Here is a 23,579-nt window from a genome sequence, read left to right as displayed (position 1 = left end):
TGTTGATGTATTGCAGACATTCAGTGGCCACACACTTTCCATGGGTAACATTTTAGCCTTAAAGAAAATAATATCCAATTCAAGTGAATGGTCAAGTCAAGTCAACTTTTTTTATATAGCACATTTAACACAACATAATTGATCCAAAGTGCTTCACATATAAAAACAAAAACAAAACAAACACAACATAATAATATTAATAATAATAACTATAATACAACTAGATGTACCGCAAAGCAGTACAAGATATAACCGCTGCTCAGTCCTGCACATTCTCTCCGCAAAAATAAAGCACGCTTGGTCGTCTCCATCTCCTACTCCAGGCCCTACTCTTGCAACTTTTCTGCATGTAAATGAGTGTGTGTGTGAGTGTGTGCGTGCCTGTGTGTGTGTTCATGTGTATGTGTACTGTGTGTGTGTGTACCTGTGTCTTTATGTGTGCATGTTTGTGTGTGCATGTTTGTGTGTACATGCATGTGTGTGTGTGTGTGTGTGTGTGTGCCTGTGCCTGTGCCTGTGTGTGCGTGTGTGTGTAGCTGATATGGCCCCCCGTGAACGGAATTTCATGAAACTTGCATGCATTTAGAGGGTGTCATAATGATCCTACACTTCAAATTAAATTTTGTGCAGTTTTGAACCTGTCAGCCAAAGATACCTGCGATTACAACACATCGTTTTTATCTTTTCATTTTTTAATATCTCGAGAACCATAAGGCTTAGGATACCAATTATCTTGGTATGTTGGTCTCCAGGGGCCATGTCAACACATCCCATATCCACTCATTTGAGGTATAGCGCCACCTAGAACTGGAAAGGCAACAACGAGGCATTGTAATGGCAGTAATCTTTGGCTGACAGGTTTATTTTGGGGGCAACTGGTTAGCGCTTCGGACTTGTACCCGGAGGGTTGCCGGTTCGAACCCCGACCAGTAGGCACGGCTGAAGTGCCCTTGAGCAAGGCACCTAACCCCTCACTGCTCCCCGAGCGCCGCTGTTGTTGCAGGCAGCTCACTGCTTCGGGATTAGTGTGTGCTTCACCTCACTGTGTGTTCACTGTGTGCTGAGTGTGTTTCACTAATTCACAGATTGGGATAAATGCAAAGACCAAATTTCCCTCACGGGATCAAAAGAGTATATATACTTATACTATACTTATACTTTATGACACCCTCTGAATGCATGCCAATGTGGACACGCACACACATAAACACACACACAGTACACATGCACACATATGCACACACACACACACACAGTACATATGCACACTCACACACACAGGCACGCACACACATACGCACATATACACACACGCACCCACACACACACACACATAAAAACACACACACTTGCAGGCAAGCAGGCACACGGACACACACACACACGTAAACACACATAAACACACAAACTCCATTACCCCAACACACACACTCACAAGCAAATCCACACACACACAGAAGCACACATATACACAAAAAGAAGCACACACTATGCACACACTCATTTACAGTACATACACAAAAGTAGGGGATGGAGTAGGAGATGGAGACAAACTGACAAGTGTGATTTATTTTTGCGGAGAGAATGTGCAGGACTGGGAGGCGGTCATATTTTGTACCGCTCTGCGGTACCGATCTAGTTTAGACTATACTTTATAGCGGTTTCCAACCTGCAAGTTGCTCTTTAAGAGAATCTCTAAACATGTCATAAGACACTTAAAGATCTTTCTTCCATTTATGGTGAATGGTGATAACCTTACCCAGAAACAGTTAATGAGATGAGATTTTAAAGTAAAAAAAAAAAAACGGATTGTAGCTCCTGGTTTGTCCATCGGGTCTCCCCAGGGAAACAGATTTAGTGATTGAGATCTCCATAGAAGTGGAGATAAATGTGGGAAGAATGCTGGAGGAATTCTCCAGAGGCAGTCTGAAATCTTTGCGGTCTATGCTGCACATGTTTCAGTGGGAGGATACTGAAGACAAATGTTCAGGTTTCATGCTAGTGTGTATGTGTGTGTGTGTGTGTGGTGAGTGCAGTCCAGAGCGTTGCAAAGTTGACAGAAGCCAGAAAATATACTGGACAGTTGTGTGTTCATCAAAGTGTACAAGGCAAAGTGTTCGACACAAAAGGTACCCAGGCAGGATAGAATAGGGTAGTGTACAGTAGTGTCATATATTCTATCCAGCCATAGACTCACATACAAGTGAAATAAAAAACGTAGTAGTGGAATATAAAGAATCATCCTTTTTCTAAATGATCACAGATTTTTATGTGATTTTTACATGAAAATGCACTGTACTGTTCTTCCTAGGCAACAACTTCTTCTTATTACAGTGCATGAAAATGCACTGTACTGTTCTTCCTAGTCAACAATAACTTCTTCTTATTACAGTGCATGAAAATGCACTGTACTGTTCTTCCAAGGCAACAACATCAACAACTTCTTCTTATTATTCCGCTTACCACTTTTTCCGTACGCAATTTCTCTTGAACAGTTTAACTTAGAAACTTCGTTCAAACTTTGTAACGTAGGTCTTCAAACTTTTATACTTTTTAAACTATTAAAGAAAAACTTTTTAAAAATCCCCATAGACTTAACATTGCCGATTGTGACATCATAAAACGGCCATTAAGCAATTAGAATCCTATGGCAGGTGTTCAGGCCACCTGCAGCCTCAGGCTTTAAGGATACAATCTGGGTCAATTAAGACTACACATCCTATTCAACTGTTTCCTCTGCCCAAAACTGTTTCAAAATAAAAGTCCTCACTACAATAATCCACTGTTAAACAATGTAACCCATTAAACTACTGAACTTTTTACATTCAACTTTTAAACGGTCTACTTTTAAACTATCATTAAACTATCTATCTATTAAACTAGCTGTCTATCAACAACTTTTAAACTATCTACATTCAACTTTTAAACTTTTAAACTATATACATTCAACTTTTAAACAGTCTACTTTTAAACTATTATTAAACTCTATTAAACTAGCTGTCTATCAACAACTTTTAACTTGTCATCAACTATGTCAACACTTGTCATCAAGTATGACTCCTACCCACTGTAGCTAGTTAGCATTGTTAACATAGTTAGCATGCTAGCATTGCTAACATTGTTAGCATTTTTAGCAAAACTGCTAAAAATTATTAGCTAGGTTAGCTAAGTCACATGGTTAGCATAGTTAGCATGTTAGCATAACTGCTAAATATGAATAGCTAAGTTAGCAAGCTAAGTCACATGGTTAGCATGTTAGTATTCTTAGTATTGTAGCACAACTGCTATAAATTATTAGCTAAGTTAGCTAAGTCACATAGTTAGCATTGTTAGCATAGTTAACAGCATTAACATTATTAGCATTTTTAAAAAAACTGCTAGAAAACATTAGCTAAATTAACTAAGTAACTTGGTTAGCATTATTATCTTTGTTAACATAGTTAACATAACTGCTAGCATCCCTGATAATCATATCTGTAATCATCCTGGACGCAAATCATCCTTAGCCTTTCTGTTATTAATGTTATGTTGTGTTATGTTTGTGGAAGCCAAGTCAATGTGATGTCTTGTTAAGTTACAGTATGTGTTTATGTAATGTACATCTGTTTGTCGTATGTAGTATTCATGTGCATGTCGTAGTGTTGCATTTTCTGTAATGTCAATGATGTTTGCAAATAAAAAAAAAAATTAAAAAAAATAAAAACAAAACAAAATAAAAATAACATAACTGCTAGCAAACATTAGAGCCATTCCAACTGTCAGTTATCATCAACTATCTACCTAAATAATTTAACCATTTAAACTATCCACCTATTTAACTGTTCAGTCATTCCAACTATATTAAAATCTACCTAGCAACCAATATAGTTTGTTTTTACCTCATATTTTTGCATTTTCATGCACTGTATTTCCTTCAGGAAATGCTTTTCTAGTTATTAATTCTAGTTCTAATATGCTTGTATAAAATTCATTGTCACTTTCAGCTTTTACACTAGCCAGATATTTTAGTTTCCTCTAAGTGCTCATTTTTGGACAGGGTTCTGTTATGATGGTTCCTCTGGCTCAGGAACATGTTTTTGTCTTTGACAAAGCTTTGTAGCCACAGATCACATCTGAGCACGACAAGTTGAACTGAGGATAACTGCGCCAAGGCTGTTCTGTGAGTCGTGAGAGTCACCGATGGCCTGGGAGAACAAACAGCATGCACACACAGAGAGAGAGAGAGAGAGAGAGAGAGAGAGAGAGAGACCCTCACATAAACACATCAGACACACACAGGGAATGAGAGATAGAGACAAAGAGACACCTTCATGCACAGAGATGGAGTGGCTCTCAAGGCTATCAAGTTTACTAACTCTGAGTTAGTATATTCAGTAGTACATTCGGGGTGCTGGGGGGGGTTGAAGGGGAGGAAGATGTCAAAGAGATGAGCGCCTGCTCTAGAGCTCTGCGTGTGTGCACTGTTCTCAGCTTAGCACTGAGAGCAGATATCTTAATTGATTTAAGATTTTAGTTTGGTGCATAGTGAGTCTGTGATCTCGGCTTCACTGAAAAAGAGGACTACCCTCAATGAACCTCCAAGAATAAATAACGGTTGAATGAATGAATGAATGAGTGAGTAGTAATTAAATGCTGTCTCTTTGTGCATGTGTGTGTGAGTGTAAGTGTGTATGTATATTTGTGCTTGTCAATTTGTGTACTTTCAGACACTGCACCTGCCTCCTTGCTGTCAGGTTGAAGTGAAAGACTTTGGCAGGAGAGAACTATTTGTGTGCATGCACGCAACAAAAACTCTCCCTAAGCTTGTGTTGTCTCATCTACACACACTGATAGCTGCTGTTCTTATGTAGAGCTATAGGCAGAGAGAGCTACTCAGTGAGACTGACAGGGACGGAAGCAGAAGAGAGAGTCATAGGAAATCCATTGGAACTGGTGAGTGAAGATATGACAGGGAAAGAAAAATAGTGGAAGATGAATAAGTAGCAGGAATCTGAAGAGAGATATACCCTTTTTAATGTATTTGAGTATGTGTATATGTAATGTACAAGCCAACCCAATATTTTGGTACTACTGTACAATGGTCATGCTAATAAAGCTTCATTTGAATTTCTGCCAGAGTGCGCTGCTCTTTAGTATTGATTTAAATGAGTCATTTGGCCTGTGCTTTTGGAAGTGGGTTAAGCTGTTCTGTGTGTGTGTAACCGGTACAGGCAGGCAGCTTTTCGGGCCTGTCCCGTGTGATTTGGCCGGGTGGGGTGAACGTGCAGTTTGATGAGATGCGAGGGGCAGGTGACATGGTGTCACGACTCACCCCTTGAGATCCCAGCTGAAGGTGAGGAGAGGAGATGCTGTCTGTCAAGAAGGGGCCAAACCTAGACAGCAGTCATGTCATTAGCATTAGTCAGTAGCAGGATGATTAGCCGTTCTACATGAAATTGGAGCCCACTTTGTGTATGAGAAAGTGTCAAAATGGCTGCCATTGATTTAATACCTCTGCACAAATGGATCTCTATGTTTGAAATGGTTGGTGTGTGTGTGTGTGTGTGCATGCATGAGTATGTTTGTGTTTCCCTGTCCCTGTTTCCTTTTATTATTCACCTTTCATCAAGTGGTGCACTCAGTTTCTCACTCACCTAAATATTGCAAAACATTATAAATATAAAGCATGATTGTGTGTAATGAGCAATATCTAAAAAAAAGTGTAGATTTGAAGGGCACACACATAGTATGACAGTAGCAGACTTAACAACCACTCTTGTGCAGGGCACAGGAAGGAAGCGGTGGTTGTCTTTTGCTTTGGATGAATGAGTGGAGCTGTGCAGATGTGCTGTGATGTATAGAATGCATTAAAGATGGAGGGAGTGATGGAAGTGGGATGGAGGTCAGCCAGAGGGAGAGCCATGTGAAGAAAAGGCCAGTGCAGCTCCTCCCACTCATGCACCAGCCTGTTGTGAGATGAGCTCTCTCTCTCTCTCTCTCTCTCTCTCCTCTCTCTCACACACACCCACATATGTTCTGTCTCCCTCTCTGTCCTTTTTTATCTCTCCCTCACCCTCTCGTATAGCACGTGCATGCTGGTATACAGGCACTCTCCCACCCTCCCTCTTACTCTCCGGGGAGGCAGCCTCTCTCTCTCTCTCTCCCTCTCCCACCCACCCACACATGTCTTTATTCATGAGAAATGCATAGCATTTTCAGCATCCTCCTCTCCTCTCCCTCCATCCCTCTTTCCCTGTCATGTCTTTCTGTCCCTCCCACTTCCGCTCATTGTGTCTTTTTCTCTCTCACACACGCAAACATATCTTACAGCATCATCACACACCCATCCCACTGTGTGACCCCTAATGAGTGTGTAGAGCTCAAGGTCAGAATCTGTGTGCGTGTGTGTGCTTGCATGTCTATGTGTATGTATGTGTGTGTGTGTGTGTGTGTGTGCTATATTTGATTGCAAATGTAGTGAGTGTGTGTGTGTGAGAGAGAGAGAGAGAGAGAGAGAAAGACTGTGAGCCCATATGTTATTCTGTGGGGGTCTCTTCTCATTTCTCTCTCCACCACTGCTCAACCTTGTAGGCTCCTGAGTCATGTGATGCGTGAAGTGCAGTGCATCCTGGGAGGACTTCAGATCTGCAGAGTGGGTGGGAGGGGGATGGGATGGTGTTTGTGTGTGTGTCTGTGTTGAGGGGGTGTTGCTCTCTAATGTTACGCCTCAGCTGGCATACAACACTGGAGCTATTAATAGAGCGATCAAACCTACAGGCCACAAAATTCTGTTGTATTCAACACGGCCCCCAAGATCCCCCCACCTCTCTCTCTCTCTCTTTCTCTCGCTCTCTTTTTCTGTTTGCTGCCTCACTCATTGTGTTATATTATGTGAGTGTGTGAGAGTGTTTATTTGTATGTTTGTTTACAATGTTGATGGCGGATAACTGGTTGAGGGCACATGTGTGACTGGGTGTGTTTGTAAATTTCATCAGAGGCGAGTGAGTGAGTGTGAGTGTGTGTGTGTGTGTGTGTGTGTGTGCATGCAAGTGCTTGAGTGTGCTTGAGTTTAAATGCCTGTGAGAGAAAGAATGCAGTGAATAAATGATCACAGTTTCTGCATGCATTAGTATGTATATTTTTCTGTATACAAACTCATACACACACACACACACACACACACTCATCATCCAACTGACATCAAAGCAACATCTCGAGTTCTGGTACAAAACAGGATAAGAGCTCTCATAATTCCCTTCTTTGACATCCTCTTCTGAGGTGTCCTCTAAAGGTTATGAGAAGAGGGATTTGTGTCTCGCTTTGATGATGTCATAGTGGCTATGGTGCTGGGGGGTGGGGCAGTTGGTTGGTAAATGAGAACGGGCTTTTCCCAAGAGGCTATTGGCTGGACCAGGCTGGTTTCCATGGTGACAGTGGCCCAGAATTCTCCTAGAGTTCTTATTTATGTTCACCTATAGGAAGCAGCTGGCCCTGATGCCAACATCGAAGAAGTCAAAATTATAAATGTTCATATGGTAATATCCAGAAAATAAACGTTTTATCGTGTAGCTTTGCCTTGTCTGTTTCCTTTAAGCATCACCAACAAACCATCTAACACCAGTTAACTTCATATCAAACAGCTCACAAAACACAGTATCTGCCATCTATTCCAAGGTGGCTGTCACATATATGTGATGTGATCTAGGAAAACCCTTCACATGTTTCGTTTCAACCATCTCTGATGATATTTCACCAACTTAAGATTCTGATACCATCCTGGCAACATTCTGGACATTGTCCCCTAGCAATATCCTGGATACTATCCTCCCAAAATCTGGGATGTTGCTAGGATGGTTCATATTTGGTTGGTATATTTATTTAACACAACTGAACAAATCAAAATCTAAAATGCATTTATGAGGTGATGGTGAAGGATTTACATAGAAGATTATCAATCTGATTTTAGAGCAAGAGAGGGTGAGAGAGAGAGCTAATAGGACTAATGATTTCTTGCCCTCTTTCCCACTATCCTGTCGTCATTTTCAGAGTGATTGCCATGAGCCCCTTGGGATGATTTAGTATTTTTGTGGCGCAACCTGTCTCCCTTTGGAGATGTGCTCTACCTCATCCCCTGTGTGAGGTGCAAGGAGGGTGACTCATCCCCTCTGGAAGCCCAACAATAGGCCACTGATGAATCGCCTGTTTCTTTGCCCAGCTCTGTTTCTGGCTGCTCTTAAAAGTTAATATCACTGAATCTATTTTTGCAATGAAACTGCCACTACTTTGATAGAAAAATCTCTAAGCATTAGAATGGCTATCAGTGTCATATCTCACCTTCATGTCTGTATACAGCTACATTTCTCACACTCATCTGGTGTTAATGTTATCCATGTAGATAATTTTTGTTGTGTGAGTGTGCTTTACTGCATATATTCTCCTGGGAGGTGGTGTGCTGTCTGTTGACAGCCGTGTCTAAGGGGTTGGCTGGTTGTGTGTTAGCCTGGGTGCCATTCCGAACTTAGTCCCGCCCCATAGAGATGCGCGGTTCGCGGTTACAGCCGCGGACTCCGCGGTTAAACCGCGGATCGGGCGGATGACGTGAAGAAATATAACATTTTAATTAAATTCGGGCGGGTGGCGGTTGAACCAATCAAACGCATCACCCATATACATTAAAACAACCAGCGGATGGCGGGCGGGTGCGGTTTTGAAAATTGGTCAAAAAACGTTGGTGCGGATGGATGGCGGATGGATGACTTTTTTTGGAAGTTTTGCTATGCGGTTACGGTTGAAATAATAGCCCATCCGCGCATCTCTACCGCCCCACGGGAAGTTCGGTCTGGCATTGCTCTATTGTGGTGGAAGTATGCTCGCCCTAAATCGGGCAGACCAATCAAATCAGGCTTTACCATGATGGACAGGTGAGCAACAGCGCCTGGTCTATCACGTCATCTGAGCACACTTAGATTAGGCTTATGTTTGAAATAAAAACGCTGTGGCTAGAAGGATACATGGCTTTTAAGACCCCATATGGAAAATTCATATTATTTAATGAGGTTGATTCACTGAAAACGATTATTTCTGAAAACTTTGGCCAAAGTTGAGATGTGGGAAAACTGGTGGTTTCACTTTCATCAAGGGAAAACAGCGCTGTTGCATTGCGACATGTTCCCTCGTTCGTTTGAAATCTCTGATTGACCACCTGTTCGAGGGATTTGCGACAGCCTTTCCCAGCTGTTTAACATGTTTGTAGCATATCACTGTTCAACATAATTATATTATTTAAAACGGAGGGGATATAGGAGCAGAAGAAAGTGAGATATTTGTTGATGTCATTCATGTTTTAGTTGCCGTGTGTATTTGGATTAGAAGTTCAGCGGTTCACATACCCCACAGATCTCTGTCATTCTCATGATCCCATCACATAGTCAGCCATGTGTGTGTGTGTGTGTGTGTGTGTGTGTGGGGCATGCCCTTATCCATCACACAGATAATCTCCTCCAGTGCAATTCACAGTACAGTATCACACACACACACACACACACACACATGTTCCCATTTAGTTCCCACTACAAAACACACTACAAACACACACACACACACACACACACACACACACACACACACACACACATACATCATCCATTTGCTCATATGTTCTTTTCCTAATTGAAGATTATTTTATGAAAAGATTCCCTGCCATTAACACGTTTCTAAAAACATATTTTAATGGTTCCTTGGGTGTCAGGATTATACAAGTTTTCATCAGTGATTTTTTTTTTTCTCAGTGGCATACCCCTCATGCCGAGGAGATGTTCTATTTGACAAAAATAATGCAGATAAAAAAACTCTTCCCTTCTTAGATAAACCCTATAGAGCCATTCTCCTTTGTGCCACTTCTTTCTCCATCAGACAGATATTGATAATCATGCAGACAGATATGATAGATTCACTCCCCTGGCCACATGATTTCATCTGTCTTTGGCTGAGTCTGTGTGATGAGTTATTGTCTGGGAGCAGGACTTAGGTTGTGCCTATGTGCGTGTGTTTGTGTGCGTGTGTTTGTGTGCGTGTGTGTGTGTGTGTGTGTGTGTGTGTGTGTGTGTGTGTGTGTGTGTGTGTGTGTGTGTGTGTGTGTGTGTGTGTGTGTGTGTGTGTGTGTGTGCGTGCGTGCGTGTGTGTGGACTGAGTAAAGGGACCTCTAAGCAAATAGCCAAATACTCTGTCAGTTATCATAGGCAGTCTTCATGTTTGGAGAAGACGATGCCACCTCTATCCTTAACATACATAGCCTATTTACTTATTTATTCATGTCTTTGTGTGTGTGTGTGTGTGTGTGTGTGTGTGTGTTTAGATGTTCATTGTGCTTCCAAAGACACTCCTGCCTGGCCAGTTCTCTCTGTACCTCTATCATTCTCCCCATCTTTTCCTCTCTATCATTCCTCTCTCTTTGGCTTTCTTTCTCTCCTATCATCTGTCATCCCTTCCCCCTCTGTCGCGTAACCTGGCCTTATAAAGTCATGTCAGCTCCCCAGGGACACCGCTTGTGTTTCAACTCATAGAGGGAATTAATCAGGGCCGAAACAAGTATAAAAGGACTCCCTCAGCAGCCACAATGGTACCCCTGTCCCTGACCAACACAGATAGCCAGATAAAGAAAAAAGCAAATAAAAAGATACATACTTATAAATGTGTGTGGTTGGCCATGTTAGTTGCTATGGTTACTGTCTCCCAAAGTCAGTCTCACAGAGCAGCAGAGTTTATTTTCGGATGTCTTCCTTCGGCTCCTGGAGAAGGAACATGCCAACCCTACCCAGCAGGACTCCTGTGCGTGTGCGTGTGTGTGTGTGTGTGTGTGTGTGTGTGTGTGTGTGTGAGAGAGAGAGGCTAGCACAGGCTGACTAAGCCCATCATTGGCAGGGATACTGGGGGTGTTATGCAATATCATGTAAAATAGGCTAAAGACTAACAACTCAAGCTCACAATCCAACCCCAGCGCATGTTCAGTAATTTAAGTTATATGAATGAAGGTTTTCTGAAGCAACTTTCCCTTTATTTCCATGTCATATCTCATGTTCAGCAATCAGTGTGTTTAAAGTCTATACGAGGTGTTTAGTGAACACTGAAACTAATCTTTATAATGAAGCATCACTTGACTAAACTAGATGGTGCATTCTATACCTTGTGAAGATTGTTATGTAAGAATCTGTGTTTATCACATGTGTGCTTTGCTCCTTAAATTCATTTATCATGATAATCCTATTGTGTGTAAAGATAATGACTGTGTGTGTGTGTGTGTGTGTGTGTGTGTGTGTGTGTGTAATCTCTTTGAAGGTGGTACAGGAGCCTGTTTTATTATGGAAATGGAAGTAGGTCAGCTGGGATTGAGGTTCTCCCTCTCACTGCTCCCCTGGGTAAAGGAGAGAGAGAGAGAGGGGGAGAGAGAGAAAGAGAGAGAGAGAATGTCAATAGGTCACCTGGAAACACAATCACTGAACTCCTGTTTTCTATCTACAAACTACCTGCATGATAAAGGCATCAACTTGGCCGTACACCATCTACAAAAGATATATATTACAATTTTAAATTTGCCCACAATTGGAAACAAACAAAAGAAAAGTTAATCAGACCATTGGATTGATTCTGAATGCATTAAACGTGAATACAAAATAGCTACTTACCTGAGTACACTGAGAGACCCAAAACGCAGGAAAACCTTGACAATGTACAGACTCAGTGAGCACAGTCTCTCAATTGAAAAAGGCAAACACAGGCAGACCTGGCTGGCCATTGAGGAGAGACTATGCTCGCACAGCAGCCTGGGAGCTGTGGAGACAGAGCTGCACTGCCTGACAGAATGCGCGAAATATGTAGCCTGACGAGCCAAACCCACATCAAGATGTAGGGTCTGAGAACTCATTGGCAGTGATCAATCTGAGGGGCGGGATAAACGGTTGTCTTTCAAATTCCCTCTGCATGCAATAGGATAGCACTACAACTCATGAGTCCCATGCGTTTTCCCACCAGCAGAGCTAGTTGGCTAGTTGATCAAACTTTTGCCAACTTAAAAAAAGCTTAACTCGAGTCATGATTCAAACACTGCTGTTCTCCAGCAGCAGCATCCATCTTCTTTGTTTTCAAGTAGCAGATAATTCACGCGTCGCAATTCAACCGTCGCAACTCTGCCGTCATTATGTTAAGCCCACCCACCGACTCTATATACAATGTGATTGGCCTGATCGAAGTTTGATTTTTCCAGCTCGCAAGCCCAAGGATAGTTGCTAGACTACCCTGGCTGCAAATTACATTTGCAGCCGCTAAGGTGCGTCTAGATTTCAAGGCTACGAAATATGAGGAAATACAGAAATCTTCACTCAATAAATTAAATATAATCTTTCCTGAGTTTCGAACCTGGACAAATGAGGTAAAATTGCCTTACATCCTAGGAGAGAATGAGGAAGTAGCCATTCTAGCTGCAAAATTTGTAGCAGTGTGCCATAACTTGAGGGACAGCCAGTGAGGCCACAACAACCAACAATGTATGTTTGTCATTATTATTAGAATTGTTTACTTTATTTCAATGTCTCATTTAATTTCCCAATTCTGTTAACCACATGGATCTCAATCAAATTTCTGAGTTTTTGCCTGAAATTGCACTGTGCCTATTTACAAGGGCATTGTTCCCACCTCTTTTGGGGCCTACAATCAAATGTTGGACCTCTATAGAAAGCTGAGAACCTGTAGTTTTCGTAGGAAACAGTCAAAATAACTATGTGTATGTGTACTCACACAGAGTTACAGAGGATAAAACACAACTGAGCCCTAGCACCAGGTCTTGTGAAGCTGTGTGCAAAAAGTAGATCAATATAGAATGAAAATATGAGTGCTTTAGATCATTATTTGCCAAGGTACAGTATGCTTATGCGTTTTGTAAAATGCCTATGGAAACTCCCCATAGGACTTTTGGTTAGCCAAAATGCATACTGACAATCAAATGCTTACTGCACATGAACCCCTTTGTGTAGAAGCATAATCCTGGTCTCAAATGAAAGTTAAACATGTTTGTCCTTCTATGTGTAATTGAGCTTTGGCTATAATGTTTGAAACGTTCATGCCAATAAAGCTGTTGAACTTGAGAGAGAGAGAGAGAGAGAGAGAAAGAGAGACGGAGACAGAGATCCTTTAAAGCAGGGCTATTTAGTTAGTTTGTAATGGGGGCCAGTTCATGAAAAGTATCACAACTGAGGGGCCGGAGAAATAGCCTACGGCTTGAAATATGACACTGACTCTATACTGCTAATATGGCTAATGAAATCTGTGATAACAGATCAACAGCAATGGAATCTGTGTACTGCTAGGTCCATAGGATTTCCAGTGAGTAGCCTACAAACTCAAACACTGTTCGGGTGAATTAAATATTAGTAGCTCATAAACTCCAATGTAATGCCAATTTACGTTGAAACTAAGATGGAACTTACGTTCAACTTGAGCAATCGGCTGCAGGACTACAAGAGATGAGAAATGCAAGCGAGACATGCAAGAGCGGAGAACTATGACAGAGTATTAGGGCCACACATGAAGATTTTTTTTTTTTGCCATGACGCGATTAAACTCGACATGTCGACATTAAAGTCAAAGTTTTGAGAATGAAGTCGACTTTAATCTCAGCATTTCATCTTGACATGTCCATCAAAATTAGTTTGGAGAGAGAGCAACCTCTCCAAAGTAGCTGCCACTGAATCCAGATAGTCAGTCTCAGACTCAATCAGTTGGCCGACGACTCAACAAAATGCCTTGTGTAGCCTAGATGATTTGGTGAAATTGTACTTCAGAATCTAGTTTATCAACAGCTTTAACTAGTTTTAAATGTCGAAAATAAAGACAAAATGTCAAGATTAAAGTCGACATGATATTTCAACTTTATTCTCGAAATTTCGAGTTTAATGTGGACATGTCACCAATTGAATAGCCCTGCTGTAAAGTCTGTTGCCAGTGAGGAGAGAGAGATGAGGGGGTATTCTGGGCTTATGAGCTTTGATCAGGGACCTAGCAGTGATGGTGCTTTTACAGGCACTGTGCCCTACAGAACACATGGACATAGGTGTATGCAAATACATTGTATTATACTGTAAGTGTTGATTATTGTAATGCACAGAATAAGTGGTGTGCCTGAGATGTTTTATTGTGTTGAAAGGTATTGTGTGTAAAATATTATTTGGCATGGCTCTTGGAGAACTGTAATTGAGTCATTTGAGTGGAAAACAACGTGCTTATGCTTTTGTTGAACAAACTTGGGATATATTGGTTGGCTAGGGTTGCAGATCTGCTTGCACAACTGCACAGCTGCACTGCAACTGCACAGCTTAAAAATGGTGTGTGTGTGTGTGTGTGTGTGTGTGTTTATGTATCTGTGTACGTACCTGTGTGTATGTCCTTTTGATGACTGTGTGTGTTTTCCTCAGAGGAATGATGAGGAAGCGGTACTGGACAGAGGTGGGACGCGTTCCATGCTCAACACCAACTTTGAGAAGGAGGAGCTAGAGGGTAAGCAGATGTACAACACTCCCCCCCCCCCACACACACACACATTCTCACGTATACATAAACTGTCATGGAAACATGCATACAAATGACATGTCATCACAGACATAGACATAGACTTATATACACAGTCTATTTTAGACTCTTCCATGTGAAAAGGTGTGTGTGTGAGAGAAAGACATACAGAAAAAGAGACAGAGAGAGAGAGAGAGAAGTGCTCAAAGGGAGACAGTCTCAGTGATGGGCTCAATGGAAAGGCTCTGATGCTATGGCTACCTCTGAGACTTCAGTAGTTTGCACATAGTAAGCGCTTTCAGATATAACCTCCGGAGTATATGCGGAGGTTTGTCAAACGGAGGTCCTACCCTTCGGATGATTCAGATATGATGCTAACCTGCGGACCTTATACTGACCTTATACGGACGTATGTGTGAACGACATACACGCACATTACAGAATCTCCGTGTGGTTGTCGAGTGAGGGGTGGGGGCTTGTAGAGTTCACAAGATGCGAGATATGACGCAGAATATATGCGGCCGCTGCCTGTCACAGCTGCTTTTTGTTTACAAAGTGTAGCCTATGCATTATTTAGGCTAAAGAAGATAAATCTATTGTGCGTAGGCTAATACTTGAAGTAGGCTAGTCACGTAAGTGCGCACATACAGTATTTGTATGTGTGCTTCAAATAAACACAATTATCTGTTTTCAACGTAATGTACCAGGGCTGCCAACTTTTCAAAAAACCTTGGAGTTAGATTTGGTGGGGCCAACCAAAATTTTGCTGCGGAAATTTTTGTTTGGCTCGTTCAGCATTATACCGTACAGTAAAAAAAAAGTACATTGGTTCTCAGGTGTAGGGACCAGGGTCCCAAAGTTAAATTAACATTGGTATCAAAGGGATCTAGCCTAATGCTAGGACCATGGGCGATGGAGGCATTCTGAAAGTGGGTGGGACATTTCAGTGGGGGGTATGGGGGTCCTCCCCCAGAAATTTTTTTTTGGACTAGATGCAATTTCCTGAATTCTGGTACATTTTACCAGGTTATTTAGATACTTCTATATAACAAAATAAAGCCAGCCTACGGAATTAATAAAAAGTAAATCATGCATAATTTAAAAATAACTCAATATATAGGCTACTTGGCTACGCAATAAGGTTTCCATTACAGCACTGCGGACGTTCAATGAACGCATGAAAGCGGATAAAGTAAATTAAATATCAAACTAAAGCGAAAATGTCATGCTTTTGAAGGCCTACCATTGTGCAGTCTAGCTGTGGTTAGTGACGTGATGCTGTTAATGGGGAGTTTTACATAAACCTATAGGTTATTATTTATTTGGCGTACAAACAGCACTGGTATTTCGCACGGCAATAGTGGGGGGGTCCAAACTAACAATTTTAAAAAGTGGGTGGGTGTTTTGTAAGAATTTAAGAAATGTTTGTATATTTTAACTTTTAAATGCATCGATCTGGTGCACTTTTAAAAAATAAATTCAGAGGTCAGACTTGCTTATTTTTATGGAAATATTTGTGCTGTAGCCTAAGCTATTTTGCACTTCAGAATTATAACCATGCATACACAGGTGGAATAGTTATGGTGATATTGCAATAAGTTCACAACCACAAAAACATATGGTCCATTTCCCAGTTCAGAAATGTTCAGCACTCCATGAAATTATGCAGAAGTGGTCACCTGTGTTTTTCAGCTAGTTCATTTAAGATAATATATTGGTCATTGTAATGGCCATAGCCTACAGGCTATTCCTTTTTCAGGATGTACCCATATCTGCATGATGTGAATGTTTGCATATGGCTTATGTCAGGCTTTATATCAATATTTGTGTCTCCTTATTTTCTTTTCTTTATATTTTTGCATTAATGTCACTAGAAAGCATGGTAATATAAATATATTCATTTATCTGTGTAAGTGGGATTGGCTGGAACCTGACAATATAAGAACCATGTTAGTGGGATAATCTACTGAGCAATTTACAAAAATGTATGTAGGCCTACTGACAAATAGTTTACATTAGAATACATTATAATTTCGCCCCAATGAGGCTATGTAGAAATGTGTTGCAATTTCAAAAACAGAGGCATGCTTTATATCCTCGTATTCGGTACGGTTTGCTGTTTATTGTGATATTAGGTTTGCCACATGTTGTGTGAAGGGTTAGTGAGATATTACAACCGAGAGTAATGGGTGTGCACTGTGTGCAAAATGCAAATATGATTAGCCTAAATTGCACGTCGGTTCAATGATAATTTTCTCGCGAACCATTTATCACAGCAACTAATCACTGGCGCTAATATCATTGGAAAGCTTAGATTCCGCTCGTTCACATGATGTGTGATATCATGTATAGGTTTAGTTTAGTTGAACCAGGTATTTGACCTACCACGTTGACACTTCAGCGTGAAAAATACTCAAAGCATAGGCCTACCTGAAGCCGGGGGAATGCGCCTGGGATGGCTTTTGAAGTAGCATCGCAAATGAGAGGAAATTTAGAAAATTCCACAGACAAGGGGTGCTCTTGAACCCTCTCACCGTCTCTGAAAGCATAACCGTGGCTCAACAGGTAGATCTATAGGCTAAACTCATTTTTCAGGCATCTGACCGACCGGGTTGACACTTCAGCGTGAGAAATCGTGGGTGTGGCGTGTGAGTGTGTGAAACTAATCAAATGCGTGTGTCTCACGGCCAATGCGTGAGAGTTGGCAGCTATGATGTACCAGAATCTGGTTTGCGTTGGAGAGAGAGAGCATGCACAAACTTTATGGCAGGCTACCAGCCAATTCAGTAGGCTAACTCAAGACTTCAAGGCCATCACAACGTTTTTAAGCAACAAACAAAATACTAACATAACAGTGAAGTTTTTTCATGGTTTATTTTTTTCCAAAAGCATCCTCTCCCCATGCAGGCGTAGGAACATATTTTTGACCATGGGTGCTGAATAACAAAATAATGGATGTCCGACGATTTCTCCCCTAGCATGATATGATTTGAATTTAGACAGCTACGCCATTTCAGCGCGGTGTATGAGTAGGCCTAAGAGCAAGAGGTTGTATAATGCCCTGGACAGCCACATTCCACTGCAACTATGCGCAGCACTTGACACTTCGACTCATCAATAAAAACTGCGCGCACACACCAGACCCAAAAGCGCACTTGACTTTACATCATTAAACTATTTCAGTATATTGCTTTTTTGATTGTCAAAACCACACCAGAGATGTTTGGCTTGAAAATATATGCTAATTAGGCTGCAATGACCTACAATGACAAACAATTTCTGAGTAGCCTAACTTATGGTGTCTCCACTCCACCAAGTGTCCTAACCACAGCTGTTTCTATCTAAGCGACTCCAATAGTGAAAGGATTTCAGTGTCATATTTCGGTGGCACTAGCTAAGCTGTCGTGGAACTCGAGATGACATGTCTACTGATAGGCAACAGGTCTCACCCACACGAAATTCTAATTGCAAAAGATGCATCCTACCTCATCTGTTGTACTGGAGTTATTCGAAATTGGGCTTTTCACAATCCAACGATATATCCAAAGTGCGAACTAGTTGGTGATGGTCTATGAAAACTGCCAGTATGCATGCTACACGGAGTTCTGACAGGGCTGCATGGCCTAATAAGCAGGCAAGATATAACCCACGATCGCCATGGTTTCGTTGTCAATTCGTGTTTGTGGTAATAATGACAGCAACAATAAAACCATCTGTATCTTACGATCTTCATCATTCTTGACAGATCACCAGCCTCCTCTGGATGGTCATATGCATAGTTAGCCTATACCTTTAGTTTGCATTTACATTTTAAACACGAATCTACTGTCTTTACTGCCGGGAGAGAAAACAATCCTGTATTCTTTTCTGTAGCCTAATTCTGCCTAAGGCTATCAATGAACAGAGAACCGTGTTGGCTAACAATTTATTAAATACTCCTGTTATTGTCGTCAACGACGTCGCTGTAGGCTACTGCCTTTTTGCCTTCTGCTTATGATGATTCAGTCTTTTGAATTCGTTTGGCCTTGCCATGCAGTTGTAGGCTACAACGTGCCATTTCCTTAATGTGTTCTATCAAAATGTTGTATGCCCTCATGGACAGTAGCTCCGTGATGTCTGCATCTTTCCAGGTCGGAGATTTTCTGGACAGTACGATGCCACTCCATCATAACACTGGCATTTAAGTCAGATTTAACCACATGGACGCACAAAAGAAACGTCACCAACACGCCCTCTCACTAGGTGTGAATTTTAACCGCATGTTCTACTCCTCGTTCAGACACAGCACATTTACATAATGTCCGGAGGAAATACTAGGGGGGGGGAGTAGTACAACAACCGGCTAAATTCGGACTTCCATATGACCGGTTATATCGTTCAGATATACGGCCCCACCGTTTAACATCGGCAGAACCTCCGGTCTTACACGTATGTCTGAAAGCGCTTAGTAAATATGACCTCAGAAGATCTGTAGTATCATTGTGCTTCGCACACAAAATAAGGCAGCTGTGTCTATTTTAGAAACCCTATGAATGCCATTGATGTGAGTGGTAGCTTGTAAAATAGTGTATAACTTTTCACTTTCCCTAAGCACCTCTGCAGATGTAAACTGATGTCTGGACTGTTTTCATGCTCTGCAAATAATACTTATGACTGAGGGAAAGGTGATGCTGGAGAGATCAGGGAATTACCAGTGATGTGCAGATGCCATCTGTTGTGTGGATATGGGTGTGTGCGTGGATGTGTGTGTGCATGTAATAGTTATACATACATATTATGTATGTGTGTATGTATGTGTGACATGACACATGCACTTACTAAGGGGGTTGGCGTTTTGATGCCAGTGCTGGAGCAGATTGTGACAGTGTGTGTTGGTCCTGAATGCTGTGAGTCTGATGCCAACTGACAAGTCAAACTTTGCAATTAGTCACTCTGTCTGCTGTAAGCTTGCTAAGGGCTTATGTCCTGCACTGACATGAGTGGGTTTTCAGTTACATTGGCCTGAAATGTCAAATATTCTGTCTTTGAAAAGAGTGCTTCTTAGAACTTCATGAACTTGCATTGTAGAGTGATGCTTAGAATTTGGTTGAATAACTTATTAGCTTAATAACAACTACAGTGACAGTCTGCTAAAAACAGTGAAAGTAACAGTAACTTAAGATTACTGTGAAAAATGGTTTATAGAAAGAGACATTATGATTTTTGAACCAGTGAAGGTGCGTCCATTCATGTAGAGTGCAACTGAATGGGATGGATCTTCTGTCTTGCAGGGCTTTTTGGGAGACAAGTTGAGAGATCATTTGTTGAGTATTACATCAATCAAACACATCCTTATACTGCTGGTACTGTCTGAAAATGTATTTAAGGGCGTACTCACACTATGCCATCCGTACCGTACCCGAGTATGCTTGACCCCTAAAGTCCGGTTCGTTTGACCAGTGTGATCTGTACCCTGATGAGGTGGACTCGGGCACAGTATGGTGGGCTTATGATTGCGCCTATGTAAAGATTCTAGAGCATAGCAGCTCAACCGTGCCTGTTTACAGTTTGATAGTATGCAGTGTGAGTGCGGAGCAAGAATGGGAGAGAACTGTACTCCGGCACAGTACAAGTGCACCGTGCCCAGTGTGAACACGCCTTTAGACATCAGATGGCTTAAGCTACACTGCAAAGATTCTTTATTCTTGTCACATCTGATTTACTGTTTATATTATTGCATGTATGCATGTGAGGCATCAAAGGTAAAATCGGCATAATAACACTGAAGAAGGGTGTCTGACCCGAAACGTCCGTGTGACGATTAAAAAGTGTTTAACTGTGAGTGCTATCCTTTATTTATAACGTTTATATTGACACTCAGGAGGATTTAGCACCTCCTATTATACAGTACACTAAGGTGTTGAGCGTATTAGTCCAGTTATTTACTGTATGCATGTTTACTATGAGTTGTTATCCCAAGTTTATAAAAAACGATTCTTTAATGTTTCTTTACAAACCTAAAGCAGAAAATGGACCATCTTTGACATCTGATGTGCGTTCTTTTTAGAAAACAATTTAAATACCAAAGCGCAAAACAATTGGTTTTTAGAAGCAAAAGCAAAACAATTGGTTTTTAGAAATGTCTCATAATATAGTGTCTCAAGAAGTGTATTCAACTTTTGTTTGTCAATGAAAGGCTGATGACGCATTTAAACAATAATCATTATTTAAGAAGGATCTATATAGCTAAAAGCCGTATTTAGCCATCAGTCACCAGTCTGAGCGGGGAGATGGCTTATTCATTGATTTGTGTCTGGCTGTAGCTGGGTAGGAGTGCTGCTTCTGTGTTTCCATTCTGTGCGTGCTGGATATAATCACTTTTACACAAACTGTAGTGTATATGTGTGTGTATGTATGTATGTATGTATGTATGTATGTATGTATGTATTGTGTGTGTGTGTGTGTGTTTGTGTTTGTTTGTATAGTATATGTGTTTTATATGTTATTACCATTTTATATGTTAAGTACCATGTTTCAGTTGTATATTTATTATATTTTAAGTTGTATATTTATTATTATTTATTTGTGTAGCTACTCTGTGAGGGTAAGCTATGTGAGTGTTTACCCATATCTGTGTATGTATGTGTGTGTGTGTGTGTGTGTGTGTGTGTGTGTGTGTGTACGTGTGCCTGTGCATGTGCTACAGGGCCAGGCCAGAGTCAGCATGGATCACATTCTGTCCCTCCCTCCCTCGCTCACAGACAGACACACACACATGCATAAACACACACACACTCTGCCAGTCATCGCTCCTCTGTCCTCTCCATACAATCATAGCCCAGGGAGGCAACGTGAGAGTCCACAACAGAGAGTAGAGACAGAGGAAGAGATAGAGAGAGAAAGATAAATAGAGAGAGGAAGAGAAAGATAGAAAAGAAAGGATGGGGAAGGCAAGATTAGAGGAGGATGGAGAGGGGGATGAAGACATGGATACGATAGAGAAGGAAATATGCCATTTTGCCAGAGAAGGTGAGTAAGATGAACTGAAGTGAACACATGTATGTGCTGTCACACACATACGAACAATGCAACTGCTACAACATACATATTAGTAATGTATACTGTATTATTGCGTGTACAGAGATTTGTGTTGTTATCATACAGCTATCGTACTTGTGGCTGGCAGTGTATGAGATTGTGCTCACTTGTATGTTTATTCTGTAGTTGTGCTGTGAAGCCTAATTTGATCTGATGGAGATGAGATGAGAGGGTGTCAGGGAGAGGGAGACAGTGAGAGACACATGGTGTGACAGTGCAAGACAGAGGACGAAATGGAGTCTTTTATTCAGTCTAAAGCTTGGTGTCAACTTCAAGCAGCATTTCTGGTGAACCCTGTTGTTTTCTCCATGTTCTGCCAGCAAGTATCAGAGCAGAGCGGAGCTAATAAATGCTTTAGTCAAACCTGCTGCTGTTTATTCCTGTTTTGGATTTGTGTGACCTGCTGAGAGAGGACATTGCTCTGTGAAATAGCAGAGATTGATCACTGTGTTCTCTCAGTCCAGGGCATGTACCTATTGATGTGGTAATGTCAAGTCGATACCACAGTGGTTTTTACATTGGGATTTTTATGTCTCTGTGGGCGTGTGTGTTTTTATATCTTTCCGCCAGGCCACCGTACACTCTACATTGGTGTCCATGTGCCACTCGGCAGAAGGTCCCACAGACGACACCGTCACCATGGACACAGACACAGGAAGAGATCCAGAGAAAGGGATTCTGGGATGGAGGATGGACGAGAGTCACCCTCATACAGTAAAAGAGAGCCATAAGTTACCAATAAATGGTGGACAAAGTGCATATTTACATTTAGCAGACACTTACAATGGCAATTGGACTACATTGGAGCAACTTGAGGTTAAGTTCCTTGCTCAAGGGCAAGCGGTAGAAGCCGGGAATTGAACCCACAACTTTTCATGCTACTGCATGCTAGCCCAGCTCCTTAACCACTACGTTACCACCTCTTATCAACAAGCAAAGTTATTGTGCATGAACTATAGCTATCACGTGACAAATGGGAGCATTGAGCTGACTCATCATTGTCTTGCCCATGGTGTTAAATTCACTCATGGTGTTGATTTGGCCTATCTATCACATTAGAGTTAGTTAGACTTAAGACTTTGCACTTTGCCCATCATACAAATTAGGGTCTACAAGCTTAAACATTGACTGTAGTTAGCTGTAGTTTCAATTCTGCAGTTAGCTGTAGTTAGCAAACACACATAGTAGTAGAATACATTAGCTTGCTGTCTTCTGTCCATTTGTAATTTACTCTCATTCTATCTCTCTTTTTTCCATTAATTTTCTCTCTCCCTCTTTCATCTTTCCTTTCCCCAGCGGACACCCCTTCCCAGAGGGTGCAGTTCTTGCTGGGGACGGAGGATGATGACGAACAGCACATCCCCCATGCCCTCTTCACCGAGCTGGACGAGATCTGCTTACACGAGGGAGAGGACGCCGAGTGGAAGGAGACAGCAAGGTACTGTACCAGTAAAACTCTAAAGAAGGGATTAGAAATGGGGCAGTCGTGGCCTACTGTGGGGCAGTCATGGCCTAGGGCTTCAGGCTTGGAACCGAAGGGTTGCCGCTTCGATCCCCAACCAGTGGGATCGGCTGAAGTGCCCTTGAGCAAGGCACCTAACTCCTCACTGCTCGCCGAGCGCCGCTGTAGCAAGGCAGCTCACTGCTCCGGGTTAGTGTGTGCTTCACCTCACTGTGTGTTCCTCACTGTGTATTCTATGAATCAGTGTCTCCCCTGTATAATAAACTAAGCCTACTATATACGAGTTGATCAAATTAATTTTCATATCTAAAACTATTTAACCGCCTTTTCCAAGTATGTAGCCTAAATTACTGAAACATTGTGTGAAATAGCAGACAACAAACACTAAGAAAACATCTAGGCCTAGTGTCATGCAGCTGGTAGCACCACACATATTACAGGGCTTAAAGCAAGGACATTTTCTGTGTCTGAAGTCAGACATTTTTGAAGACCTAAGGCTATCTAT

The 23,579-nt window shown here is 41.6% G+C and overlaps 1 protein-coding gene across 5 annotated transcripts in view; it reads left to right on the top strand.

The window, feature by feature from the left end:
- slc4a10a (solute carrier family 4 member 10a) overlaps positions 1-23,579 on the top strand; it is a 62,039-nt gene that overhangs the window by 15,623 nt on the left and 22,837 nt on the right. For 4 of the 5 annotated variants that reach the window (XM_042080121.1, XM_042080119.1, XM_042080123.1 and 1 more), the window contains 3 exons: positions 14,442-14,523; positions 22,183-22,326; positions 22,909-23,050. In XM_042080121.1, coding sequence (XP_041936055.1) covers positions 14,442-14,523; positions 22,183-22,326; positions 22,909-23,050 — 368 coding nt within the window. Of the gene's footprint in view, positions 1-5,770; positions 5,781-14,441; positions 14,524-22,182; positions 22,327-22,908; positions 23,051-23,579 lie in introns of all 5 variants that reach the window. The other variant, XM_042080124.1, reaches the window with a different exon arrangement.

Source organism: Alosa sapidissima, chromosome 23, assembly GCF_018492685.1.
Source record: "Alosa sapidissima isolate fAloSap1 chromosome 23, fAloSap1.pri, whole genome shotgun sequence".
Classification (NCBI taxonomy): Eukaryota; Metazoa; Chordata; class Actinopteri; order Clupeiformes; family Clupeidae; genus Alosa; species Alosa sapidissima.
This window is presented reverse-complemented; position numbering and strand designations above follow the sequence as displayed.